Here is a 13,571-nt window from a genome sequence, read left to right as displayed (position 1 = left end):
TGTCCTTGACCTTTGGCTCAAATGTTAATTTTGTTCTATTTCTGAGAACTGAGACACAGATCTGAGGACCAAGTTAAGTCAGGCTTTCTGAAAAGTTTATTTATTAGGAAGAGAAGAGCTCTAAGGAGCCCTCAGTTATCTGATACAAGCTCAGCAGGGGCAGGTCTCTGCCACCATCACATGGGAGGAGGGAAGAATGGCAAGAGAAGGATTGTCATGATGGAGAGAGAAAAGGTATCCTCTTGGGCGTCCAAATCCACTCAGCTAACATTTTCCATCATTTTGAAACCTAATTTTCCCCCGAGATTTCCTAAAGGAAAAAAGCAGAATCAACATTTTGTGAATAAAATGTCAGAGCTACAAAAACCCTTAAAAATTATTTTATCTATCATCCTTATTTTATATTTAAGGAAACTAAAAGCCAGAGCACAAAGGGAAATGACTACATACAAGAGTCAGGTTACTGGATTTCCTACCCAGTTATCCTTCCATGGTTCTAAGATGCCATGGACGATATTATGACCTATTCTACAATCTCTTTGAAAATAAGTCATTCAATCAGGCCTGAGCTTGTGCTCTCTAAGGCACATCAATCCTTGCCTTATTCTCTTAACGCTCTCATGCTTTGGCCCAATTCTTCATGAGCTGGCATGACGTGGGGTTTATGCATTCCTGTCATTGCTCCTTGTACAAAACTACAAAATGATTGTTGGGTTGAGGGCTGCAGTCTGATGTCACGAGGAGAATTTTACTCCCTGTGAACTGCGCTGGCTTACACAGAGCTCAAGCTGAAGCCATGGTTTGGGGAGACCTCAGTGTCTAATCACTAATAATCATGTCCCATAAACCCAAAAACCTAAACACGGGCTCTTAGCAAAAGGACCCAAACTTTGCAGTCACCTCATCCTAGCTCAGAGTTTCAGACACATAAGAGATTGAAGGTATCTGAGAGAAGGCAAAACCACAGTTCGTCTTCCAGTCAAAGAATTTCGGGGCTGAATGGAATCGCTGAAGCTTTACTTGGCCTATGGGAACGGACATCGCCTGGCATATGGGAGTGTGAGGGCTCAGCCAGAAGGGCCCAAAACACCACAGAGTACACTGAGTCTGCTTTCCACCCCAGCGGGCTTTCTATTGCCACATGCTCTTCTGATTGGGGACTGATTAGTATCTGTGCAAACTGGAGCAAATTCCTAGCTTCAAGGCTGACGTACTTGGTAGAAGAGGTACATGGTCATTGCTGTAGGCTAAGCTCGTCTCTGTTCTCTTCCTCCCACCCCCCCAAAGAGTACTCACAGGCTCTCAATACACAAGATGCAGGGGTTTTCATAGGTTACAAAATCAGTGCCACAGATGGGTTGATATAAACCGGGGCAGGGGTTCACGGTTCCAGTGAACCAACTCAAGTCTACTTTCTTATACGGACATTTCACCTGAAATTTCAGTCAAAAAGAATGATATGATTACAATCACTCTCACAGACAGGTAGGTCACATCTGGACCTGATTAGGAAAATCTAAACACAGTCAGGATCCCATTACAGTCACACAAAGCGCTTATAGCTGCCCCTCCACAAAGCCACGGAGGCTGAATTTCTGTTTACCCCATCTGTCAACCACGATGCCCTCCTTGTGAGGATCTCCTGACAGTCACAGGGCACAGATGCCTGCTACCCTCTGGTGGGAAAGGGACGAGTGGACAAACAGGATGTATTTGGGAAATTTAGCTTCTTTCTCAATCTCCTTTATTCCCAGAGTATCAGACATGGGAATAGTCTTAGAGATGTTCTGTGCCAACGGGGCAAAAAACCCCTGAAAGTCCATAACTGGAGAAGCTGTTTCACTGAAACCCATATGCTTTGATTTAAAATATGTACCATGACCAGAGGCCGAACTCGGGATCTGACAAGATGGCTGAGCTGCCCTGCAGGATTATCAAGGCAACCCAGCGTTTGCTGGCAGAACCAGTTCCTGGCATTAAAGCAGAACCAGATGAGAGCAATGCCCATTATTTTCATGTGGTCTTTGCTGGCCCCCAGGATTCCCCCTTTGAGGGAGGGACTTTTAAGCTTGAACTATTCCTACCAGAAGAATACCCGATGGCAGCCCCTAAAGTACGTTTCATGACAAAATTTATCATCCTAATGTAGACAAGTTGGGAAGAATATGTTTAGATATTTTGAAAGATAAGTGGTCCCTAGCACTGCAGATCCGCACAGTTCTGCTATCGATCCAGGCTTTGTTAAGTGCTCCCAATCCAGATGATCCATTAGCAAATGATGTAGCGGAGCAGTGGAAGACCAACGAAGCCCAAGCCATAGAAACAGCTAGAGCATGGACTAGGCTATATGCCATGAATAATATATAAAATCGATCTGATCATCAAGTGTGCATCACTTCTCCTGTTCTGCCAAGACTTCTTCCTTTTTTGTTTGCATTTAATGGACACAGTCTTAGAAACATTACAGAATAAAAGCCCAGACATCTTCAGTCCTTTGGTGATGAAATGCACATTAGCAAATCTATGTCTTGTCCTGATTCATTGTTGTAAAGCATGAGCAGAGGCTAGAAGTACCATCTGGATTGTTGTGAAACGTTTAAAAGCAGTGGCCCTTCTCTGCTTTTATTCATTTCCCCCATCATGGTTGAGTATAAAGCACTGTGAATGAAGGTAGTTGTCAGGGTTAGCTGCAGGGGCATGGGTGTTTTTCTTTATTACCTTTTTTGAGGGGGAGAGGTAGTTGTATTTTAATTTTATGGGCTCCTTTCCCCCTTTTTATGGTGATCTAATTGCATTGGTTAAAAGCAGCTAACCAGCTCTTTAGAATATGCTCTCTAGCCAAGTCTAACTTTATTTAGATGCTGTAGATGGACAAGCTTGATTGTTTGAACCAAAATGGGAACATTAAACAAACATCACAGCCCTCACTAATAACATTGTGACTTTGCTGTCAAGTGTAGAATCCTTCCTTCAAGAAAAAGCTTGTGACCATTTTGTATGGCTTGTCTGGAAACTTCTGTAAATCTTATGTTTTAGTAAAATATTTTTTGTTATTCTAAAAAAAAAATATGTACCATAGTTTATCCATTCTCAAAATCACCAAGTCAACTCTTTTCTTGAAGTTGTGAAATGTGAGAGCATTTAGCACAATGCCCTGACTTTGTAGGGAACACGAGAAACAAAAGAAGGGACGCGTCTCATCAGGGAGGAGAATCCATGTCCACTCACAGTGATGCGGGGTTGCTGGAACTTGAGGAGGTGGCCTCAGGGGCTCTAGGAGAGCCATAGAGAGATTGATAACATGCCTCTGATACAAGGGACGGGGAGAGTTTTGGCTGAGTATCTAGAGAAAGAGGGATCATATCTGAGCTTAGAAACTCTTCTCCTCCTTTCCTTATCCAACACTACCACAATGGCCAGGCCCTATCATCCTGTACGTCTGTCACCCAATGAATCCCTCCACTTTCTCTATTCCCCAGGCAATGGTCAGGGTTCGTAAACATTTCCTAGGCACTGGGGAGGGAGCGTTCTCCGGCTGTCAGATGACCAAGTCCTGGCCTGGTTCCCAGTTTGGATCACTCTACTCGGGCCCCTTGTACCAGCATTGTACCTGCCACGTTCCTGTGAGTGGACTCTGAAGAAGCCGCACAGAGGGCATTGCCAAAGTAAGATTCTAACACGGCGATTCCAGAGAAAACTCAGATTAGAATGTCTGTCCTGAGAAATAGAGTGGAAGATTACCTTAACAGTTCCATGTGGTGGCCACCATTGTCGACGGCCTGAAACTAAGACATACATGAGAATAGTTGCAGAGTATAATATCCCGTGAATCCTAGCTTAATCTGTTGGCAGAATTAAAGAATTCTAATTTATTACTGGGGAAGCTTGCAATATGAGCACATTCTTTTATTTATACATGCATTCATTTTTTCCCCTCAAAAAGTCTTCTACTCCTGATAGATAATGAGCAAGTGATCACTGCTCTCGTAAATGTTGCCAGTCCGGTGTACCAAACAAGTTTTTGATTAATAGGAGTTAGCCTGGGCTTGAGATGATTCAGAACTGGCAGCCAATACATAAAAGACATGAAGAGATGCTAGAACTTTAAAGAGACCGTTAGCCCAATCCCTGTATTTTACAGAGAGGGGAAGGACACTTACTAATGCCCAGGAATTCATGGTAGGTAGGTGAAAATGCAAGCTCTTCAGTCCTTGAGCCCTAGGTCTTTTTAAAACTCCCTACAGGGCTCTTCTCTAAAAGAGGGCAAAAAAGGTAACACCCACTCAAATTCATGGCAAAGCATTTTCAAAAGCTTTGAGTCTTTGAGATGTGCTGTGCTGTGGGCATGTTGCCCACCACTGTAACATCATACCTCACTGAGTCCCCATGAGTTAGGTTTCATAACCTGCATTAATAGATGGGAAAGCAAAGGCCCTTGCACATTGGTTGAGAGCCTTTTCTTGGGACCACACTCCATTGCCTTTCTCTCTATAGATACAGATACATATATACTAAAGTGATAGACTTACATAAATAGATTGAAAATAATTCCAAAGCATTCTTTCAGATTACAATGTCAGAGCTCACAATCCTACATAACTGCCAGAACGAGTCAAATCAAAAATCACTCACCAGAGGGGTGCCTGGGTGGCTCAGTTGGTTAAGTGTCTGCCTTCAGGCTCAGGTCATGATCCTGGGGTCCTGGGATCGGTCCCCGCTCTGGCTCTCTGTTCATAGGAGAGTCTGCTTCTTCCTCTGCCCCTCCCCCCTCTCTCTCAAATAAATAAAATCTTAAAAAAAAAATTACTCACCAGCAGGTAACACCCAATGTATCAAGATGAAGAACAACAGAGAGCAGAATACTAGAAGATATTTGACCATTTTTCCTCCTGGTGTGTGTGTCCTTAGAATGATGCTCTGAGATATTGCCTGGGATGTTCTCCTCTTGTACAATCACTAGAGCAAGGCAATCAAGATATTAAGACCGTCCTTGGAGTGAATATCCATCTCTAGCCTTCCTACTGCAACCACAGTACGCCATATCTGGAAAGCCTATTATTTCACCCTTCCCCAAGAACAAATGTTCAGAAAAAACTAAACTTGGTTAGTCATAAAGTATAGAGCTCAGTGAGAGATCTGTGACTACTTAGAAGACAGAAGTAAATCAGAAGTTACTCTTTGGACAGAATTGTATTATTTTAGTGTGGAGGTATTTTAGATGTCTTGAAAAGGCAATCCCTTACCTAAAGATTCACCCAGATTTTTTTCCTTGAGGGGATACAAAGAAAATGATGAGGCCACTAGAGGCTCCTGGGCAACAAGACCTTCTCAACAGAGGAAGCAGGTCTGTACTTGCTCACGAAGCAGAGACTGCGTCTTTGCGGTAAGACAAAGATTGTAATATTTTAGGCATATTTGGCTGTGCTGAGAATCTTCTGAGATGGACCGCTCAACTTTCTTGGGGCATTCTGAGAGAGTACATAGGGAGAAATACCATTCCGTGCTATTTCATGGGGGCCCCAAAGTTATTGCTCACTGAGCAAATCCTCCTGTGGGATTGCCTTCCCTTGTAGCAGCCTTTCTGACCCTAGAGAATGGTAGACGCACGTTCCAGGTCTGACCAAGGGACCACATTGAACTCCCCTATCTTCCTAAACCTACAAAAGTGACTGGGTCCTTCCTACGTGCTCTGGCCTTCCTCTCTGTTCGGTAGCATATGGGACTAGGCAACTGACATAAACTCTTGCCCAGACGCTACGGTGTGACATGTGATATCTGAGACACGGTAAACTCTCTAGGGGACTCCACTCCCCAGGATGGTTGGAGGTTCTTGGCACAGTGTCCAGAGCTGCCTAGCTGCCTACCCTGCCTGCTCTGGGGACAATCTAGGACATGTTTTTGCCCAGCACACCCCATCTCTTCCTGACATCGTCCCTGGCCTCCTTCTGGAATGGAGCAGCAACAGTGGAAGACACAGCTGCACGAACGCGGGACCCACCTCCGAAAAAAGAGAAAAGGAAGAGAGATGTAACACGCTCCTTCGTGGCTCGTGCCTCTTTTAAGGAGCAAGTACTAGGGCTGCAGGAGGGGGTAGGACAGCTATGTAGGAGAGATAAGGCACTGAGGCATCGTGTGCTGGGAGGAGCAGGCCCTGGAGGCCCCACATTCAGGGTAAATCAAAGTCAAACCTCAGCAGGAGGCATTGGGGAAGGAAGCACAGAGCGGCCTAGGAGACTTGGGCGTGGGAATGGGTCAGCAGACACTGGACAGGGCAGCCCTTGGCAGGCAATCCGAAGAGGCAATGGCATGAGGAAATGTACCACAGTCAGAAAGGGCACAGCAGAAAAAGCAGAGGATGTTCCACAACAAGAGTCAGTACCTGGGGCCAGCGTGCAAGAAAGGAGGTGGGTGCTGAATGAGGTCTCCGGATACCATTTGCAGTGGGTCCAGTCTTGTTCTTGAGCTGAACCAGAGCCTTTGCTGCATTTTGACCTGGAAGATTTGTGCTCATGGCTGAGTTTCCTCCTGTTATCTGAACTTCTTGCCTCCATCTTCCTTCCTGTAAAGAACAGTTGTTCTTACACCAAGGAAGTATGTGAACTTGAGAAAATAGGTAAAATAGAAATTTAAAAAAGAAAAAGACATGAAATCTCAAAACCCAGAGATAACTGTTAAACATGTATTGAATTATATTGTTCCAATTTTTAAAAATCAAATTTTTGTAGTACTATATATTGTTTTCTGCCTTTTTCACTTAGAAATGTACTGTGACATTTTCTTGATTTTTGAATGTAATTATACAGTACTTGAATTTAGATGCCTGGTGCCATATTCTGTCACATATATGGGTTTTTATTGTATTAATATTCTTCCACTATTGCTCAGTTAGGTTGATTCCAATTTTCATTATTATTAACAATGCTAGAATAAACAAATTTTTATTTACCTCAGTTAATTTATTTCTTGTTAACTTTAATAAGTGCCTAAAAACAAACCTACTGGACGCTTCCAGAAAGGACCTGAGTCATCTAGAATATTAAAGAGGAGGTTTTCACCTAATTTGTGGGCTCTGTGCTTGTAATCTAACGTGGAACATTTTGAAAATACAATGCTACCTTACTAAGTGAATCATTTGTCCCCCAACTTAGAGAGATAGAGGGACTCCATTGCGTAGAAAGCATTACAGAAGAAAAAGTAAAACATCATAGGAAAGAAATAAGGCTAAAATACCTAGAGCTTTTCCAAACTCCCCCAAATTCCAGGTGAATTAATAATATTGGGTGAGGAGAATAAGTAAGATTAAGGAATCACATCTTCCTCAGAAAATCCTCAGTCTATGACTTTCTGATCATGGATCATATCCATGGCTTAATGCCAAAAGTTATAACTTGGGGCTTTTTCCCTGGACGGCAGGCTCCTCTTCCTAGCTATGGAATGATTTGATTTGTATGTTTCATGTCACTTCAAACCAACATTTTCAAAAACCAACTCCTTACTCTATAGTCCAAACTCGGTGCTTATCACCTTTTAGGGATACCAAAATCCTCTGCAAGATTTAACCTACAGCTCCGCTGTTTTCCTGCAGAAAGGAAAGTTTCAGCTCCACTGCCCAATTTACAGAGCTTTCTTGTCTAGCCCATTCTGTGAACAATTTATATTCGCAGCAGAGCACTGAGCTGCCTTCCTTTACGCCCCAACAGCTGTCCTTCCCTCACAGAAGAGCCACCACACAGATGTCAGTCCAACCCCAGGCTATCGGATAAAGTCTTTTTCTTCTCAAGGATTTTATAGACGCCATAGGGTGGCACTAGCCACACTAGGATAATCTCCTGCTCTGGTCTCGAGCACCGATTTGAGTAATAGAATTCCTGACCTGTTCTCCTGACTGACCAAGATGGCCTTAATGGCCTGCAAGTTCCCCTCAGCTTGACAAAAATTCAGACAGGCTTCTACCTGACTCCAGGCCCCTGACCTCCCTCATCTTAGAACATTTACTTTAGAAATGTTATAACTGTAAATTCTTTCTCTGTTGCCTTGAGACGTAATTCTCTTTGGAAACCCCTCACCAGTTTTACAACCCAGAAAAGTCTTTCTCCAGGACCCGGGAGGTATCCCTTTGAAATTTAGCCACCAGGAAAGACCTTGCAGGCTATCTCCTAGTCTCTGTGGAAGAGCAGGAGCCTAACTTTTCTTGGACACCTTGCTCTAAGTTGCAAAACTACCTCCTGTCATAAAGATACGAGTTTATATTCCCTTAGATAAAGCCAAGTTTGTATTTCCTTAGATAAAGCCATAGGCCAAATGGCCTATGATTTTCCTTTCACCTCCTCCAGTACTTTCTCACTAGCTCACCCAGACCTTAAAAACCTTCCTCCTTTTTTTCCAGCAGCATTAAGTTCATTCTGAGCCCTGGCTTCTCTTAACCAATAGCATTGGGTAAGTCTTCTTTGCCTATTTAATCTTACCTGATGTAATTTTCATTTTGACAGGAGCATCCCACATACCCAATAAGACAAGTTTTCTTGTCTCTTTGGACAGAATCACTGTTTTGTTGCTATTTCCTTTACTTCTTTTTAACACCAACACTCAACCTAGTATAATTCAAGTGCCAGCCTTCCTACCTTGTGGACGTGCAATTCTAGCATAAAATGGAAGCTCTTACTTCTTGCTAACCCTACTTCTTTCCTTAATTGCCCATTTGTTTACTCCTCTCTAGCATTCAGAGGTCCTCCCTGCACTATGCACTCACTGGTCCCTGTTGGTAACTTCTGGCTGCTACTCCCAGTCCCCTAGGATTCACCAAGACGTAGAATTGAGACAAGTCACCCTTCCCTTTTACTGTCCTCATCCTTTGTTCTCCCTAAAACTTCCACCCCTGGCTGTACAGATGTACATGAATTTGTTTACTAAAAGGGTGGAGAAAGGGAAATCTTTAAGGGAATTACCGAGAAGGGGGAGAAGGTAAAAAGCTGGTAAGATAGAGACAAGTTTCTTCAAAGAGGAGAAGGAAAATAAGAAATCCTTAAGATGAGGCCCTGACGGTGAGCTCACCCAGTGTCTGATCTGATTCCTCTTCCCTCAAGCTTCCATCTCTTTTCAAAGACTGATTTGCTTTTCTCCGTTTCACTTCGGGGCGGCAAATCCTGCCCACAATCTCTTATGGGATGTGTGGAGGAGAAGCTCTGACCATCTAAATCGTGAGGACCCAGGTTAAGTGTGGGTGCTTTGAGTCAACTCTCCTTTGCAATGTTCTCTGATCAGTGTGAGTTGAAGACATCCCACTTTCTTTTCAGGGTTGCACCTGACACACAGCTATGAGCACATATACACAGACACACACTTCTGCTCGCCAAAATTAAGCATTAAGTCTCAGATGGTACAGTACAAGTTCTCAAATTCTATATTGTGACCCTTTAGTAGGTTGTGAAATTTATTTTGTTACCACCATTATTTTAAAATATAGTAAAATGGAGTGAATAGAGTAGAATAACATAAAAATCACAGCGCAACTTCAATAGTGTGTGTGTTTCTAGGTGGTGAGGTAGAATACAATTTTTTTTTTTTTCACTGCGAGTCACAGTCAATGAAGTTTCAAAACCCCTAGAATAAACCTACAGGTAAGGAAACAAATATTTGCGCTCTGTAAGCTGTGTACCTCTTGCAAGGAGAAAATAAGTTTTTATGCATGTTTTCAGCCAAAAGCCTGATATAGTGCTTTGCTCTTAGCAATTCAACAAGCATTTCTTATGTCCCAACTTGGAACCCTTCTGGCCTCCCTTTCATAGTTACTGGAACATCAGAGGCACGTTGTAAGCTTATGTTTCTTGAAGGACTGAATGAAAACTTCCTCTAGTTGCAACATACCATACTACCCCCAGAATCAATCTAACTTGTACCAACATTTGAAAATAGTAAAGTGTTGTGGTAAGTGTTTCAAATGACACATTGATGTTATGAATAGCCTAAGCCCTCAGGTGTTGAATAGTCTAGTGGGGTTGGCAGAGAGGAAAAAAGCAGATGAGAAATCGTAATTCAAAATGTGCCAGGAAAATGGGTTTTCAAATCAAGTACTAGCATTATTAATGCTGGATAAATGTATTTATACTTGTTTTAAGGCATAGGATATGCTCCATCTTGATAATTTCTTCCCCTAATATTGATATATAGCAATATAAATTTTACCCTAAGCACTGCATTAGGAGGATTCCACAAATTATATTACTCTCTTCTTTTCATTCAACTCAAAATACTTTTAGTTTCTCATTTGATTTCTTCTTTAACTCAGGGTTTATTTATTGCTGTGATATATGCTTTCCAAATATTGAAGATTTTCCAGAGATTTTTTTTTTTTGCTTTGTTTTCTTATTCAATTCAGTTATGGTCAGAGGACACATGCCATGTGACTTGAATTCTTTTAAATTTATTGATACTTGTTTTATGGCCAAGAAATTGGGCTATCTTGGTAAATATTTCATGTGTACTTGAGAAGAATGTTTACACTGCTGTTGTGTGTGTGTGGGGGGCTGTTCTCAGGTCATGTGGTTGATAGTATCACTCAACTCTGCCGCACGATTGCTAATATTCTTGTTTTATTAATTTTTGAGAGATGGATATTGAAATCTCTTGATTATGGTCATGAATTTGTTTATTTTTCCTTACACTTGGATTCATTTTTGATTTGTGAATCTTGAAGTTCTGTTATGAGGTTCATAAACATTTAAGACTTTTATATCTCCTTAATTAATTGAAAACTTTATCATTATAAAATGAATTCTCATCCTTTCAATTAGTCTTTGCTCTAAAATCTATTTTGCTCTTATTAACATTGCCATTCCAGCTTTCTTTTGACTAATGTTAACATGGTAAATCTTATTTTATCCTTTTAATTTTATTTTATTTGTGCTTTTACTTACTTATTTACTTACTTACTTGATATTTTATTATTATTATTATTATTTTGTTTTATTTTATTTTGTTATGTTAGTCACCATAGAATACATCATTAGTTTTTGATGTAGTGATCCATGATTTATTGTTAATATTTTATTTTTAAGTAATCTCTACACCCAACATGGGGTTTGAACTCACAACCCTGAGATGAACAGTTGTATGCTCTACTGACTGAGCCAGCTGGGTGCCCCTGTGCTTTTATTTTTAAAGTGTTTTTCTTGTAAACACACTTGTTTGTTTGCTTTTTTAAAATCTAGTCTTTTAAAAAAAATCCAGTCTGGCAATCTCTTCCTTTAATTGGTGTGTTTAGACCATTCATATTTAATATGATAACTGATATACTTACCATAATGGTTAATTTTATATGTCAACTTGGCTAGGCCACAGTGCCCAGATATTTGGTCAACACCATTGTGAAGATATTTTTCAGATACAATCAACATTTAGGTTAGTATATCTTGTTGTTATTATTGTTGTTTGTAGTTAAATTATTTATTATTATAAGGTCAACACCCATGTACCCAGCACTCTAGTGATGAGCTAGAATGGCTTTTATCCTAAAAACCTTCCCCACGTTATTGCCTGCTGTACACTGAATATTTGTGTCCCCATCAAATTCATATGTTGAAGCTTAATTCTCAATGTGTTGGTATTAGGAGGTAGGACTTGTGGGTGGTGATTAGGTCATGAAGGCAGAGTCTAGAGAGCTCCCTTGCCCCTTCTGCCATGTGGGGACATAGCAAGAAGACAGTTCTCACCAGATACTGAATTTTCTGGCACCTTGATCTTGGATTTACCAGACTCCAGAACTGTAAGAAATAAACGTTTGCTGCTTAAGCCTCCCAGTTTATGTTGTTTTTTCTGTTTTGTTTTGGTTTTTTTTGGTTATAGCAGCCCAGACTAAGGCCTGCCTAATCACAGCCCCCTGTCACAGACTCTATTCTGACTTCTATGTTAATCACTCACAGGCATTTTTAATAGTTTTACTACCTATATGTGCCTTTGGGATTTCCTCTTTGGTGAAGTGTCTAAATCAGTAGACACTGAGTAGAGCATACTATTTTCTGTAATGTGGGTGAGCCTCCTGCAAACAGTTGAAGACCCTAAGAGAAGAAGCCTAAGATCTCTTGGGGAAGGAGAATTCTGCCTCTCAACTGCCTTGAGACTTGAGCTGCAACATCAACACTTCCCTGGGTCTCCAGGCTGCTGACCCACTTCCCAGCCCCATAATCACATGAGTCAATTACTTAAAATAAATATTTTTCTTTCTCTCTTGGCTCTGTCTCTTTCTCTGTCTCTCTCTCCACATACACACACACACACACACACACACACAATTGGTTTTGTTTTTCTGAAAAACCCTAATTAACACAATTACATCGAATCTACCATCTTGCTACTTGCTTTCTATTAGGTCAATCTGTTTTTCCCCTTTACCTCCTTTGTCTTCTTTTGCACACACAAATATAGTATTTTTTTCATCATTCCATTTTATCTCCTTTGCAGCATATTTAGTGTTGCTTTAGGATATATAGTATACATTCTAACTTCTCACAGTGCACCTTGAAGTGGTATTATACCATTTAACTTAGCACAGAATGTTATAATGAAATAGTTTCATTTCTTTCTTCTATTGCTATGTTGTCATGCATTTTATTTTCACATATGAAAAATAAAAACAAAGTTCTGGCAACCTAGCTGCTATGGACAAAATTGTGTCCCCTACAAATACAAATGTGAAAACACTAATTCCCATTGTGACTGTATTTGGAGATAGGGCTTTAGGAGGTAATTAAGGTTAAATGAGGTCATAAGGGTCAGGTCTTTCAGTTCTTACTGAACCTTCAATAATTCTTGATTATAGTCTTTTTTACATTGTATAGTAAACAACTGTTCAAAAGTATGTCTCTGACTAGTGTACCAACTCCTTAGTGGCATGGATTCTTTGCCCATTTGTATTGCCTTTCCTTACACAACGGATTGCTTGACCTATAGTGATCTTTCTATGTGTGTTGTTAGAAAAAACACAAAAATCTCTACAAAATAGCTGGCAAGCATTTGCCCAGTCTTCACTAAAAGAGCATTGTGCTGGGGCACCTGGGTGGCTCAGTCGGTTAAGCATCCAATTCTTGATTTCAAGCTCAGGTCATGATCTCAAGGTCGTGAGATGGAGCCCTGCGGTGGGCTCCATGCTCAGTGGGGAGTCTGCTTGAAGTTCTCTCTCTTCTTCTCCCTCTGTCCCTCCCCTCCTGCATGTGCATGCTCTCTTTCTCTTTCTCAAATGAATAAATAAATCTTTAAAAAAAATCTTTAAAAAATCTTTGGACAGATGAACTTATAGGGCATAACTTTGTTTCTATTTAAAAACTTACTGTTAGAAAATTCTTCTCTTTACCAATGCAAAATATCTATCTTTGCATGTTACATTAATGACATAACTCCTCCTGTGGAGCCCCAGAAACGAGAAAGTTCTGGTCTCTCTATCTTATGATACTTCTGCATATGCCCTCATCTTTCCCAGTTACCTTGAACTTTCCTTGGGCCTTTTAGTGACTTCAACAATTTAATCAGATTATATTATTTTTATTCTCTTCCCAACATGATCAACAAAATGTCTTCCT

At 40.9% G+C, this 13,571-nt stretch overlaps 1 protein-coding gene and 1 pseudogene across 1 annotated transcript; one reads left to right on the top strand and one right to left on the bottom strand.

The window, feature by feature from the left end:
* Positions 1-264: 264 nt before the first annotated feature.
* SPINK14 (serine peptidase inhibitor Kazal type 14 (putative)) lies at positions 265-5,191 on the bottom strand. Its single transcript, XM_035013880.1, has 4 exons — positions 4,812-5,191; positions 3,742-3,785; positions 1,297-1,433; positions 265-310 (listed from the first exon to the last, which is right to left on the bottom strand). The coding sequence occupies exons 1-4, from the start codon at positions 4,879-4,881 to the stop codon at positions 265-267; spliced, it is 297 nt and encodes a 98-aa protein (XP_034869771.1). The 5' UTR covers positions 4,882-5,191.
* Positions 1,910-3,067, top strand: LOC118016466 (annotated as a pseudogene).
* Positions 5,192-13,571: the final 8,380 nt, after the last annotated feature.

Source organism: Mirounga leonina, unplaced genomic scaffold, assembly GCF_011800145.1.
Source record: "Mirounga leonina isolate KUSES-001 unplaced genomic scaffold, KU_Mleo_1.0 Mir_168, whole genome shotgun sequence".
Taxonomy (NCBI): Eukaryota; Metazoa; Chordata; class Mammalia; order Carnivora; family Phocidae; genus Mirounga; species Mirounga leonina.
This window is presented reverse-complemented; position numbering and strand designations above follow the sequence as displayed.

Bases quoted from the DNA above. Each gene is read 5' to 3' on its own strand.
- SPINK14 (XM_035013880.1), bottom strand. From the start codon at position 4,881: ATGGTCAAATATCTTCTAGTATTCTGCTCTCTGTTGTTCTTCATCTTG. The intron at 1,434-3,741 runs GTAATCTTCCAC...CTGAAATTTCAG, and splicing joins CACCACATGGAACTGTTAAG to GTGAAATGTCCGTATAAGAA. The intron at 311-1,296 runs GTGAGTACTCTT...TTTTTCCTTTAG, and splicing joins ATCTTGTGTATTGAGAGCCT to GAAATCTCGGGGGAAAATTA.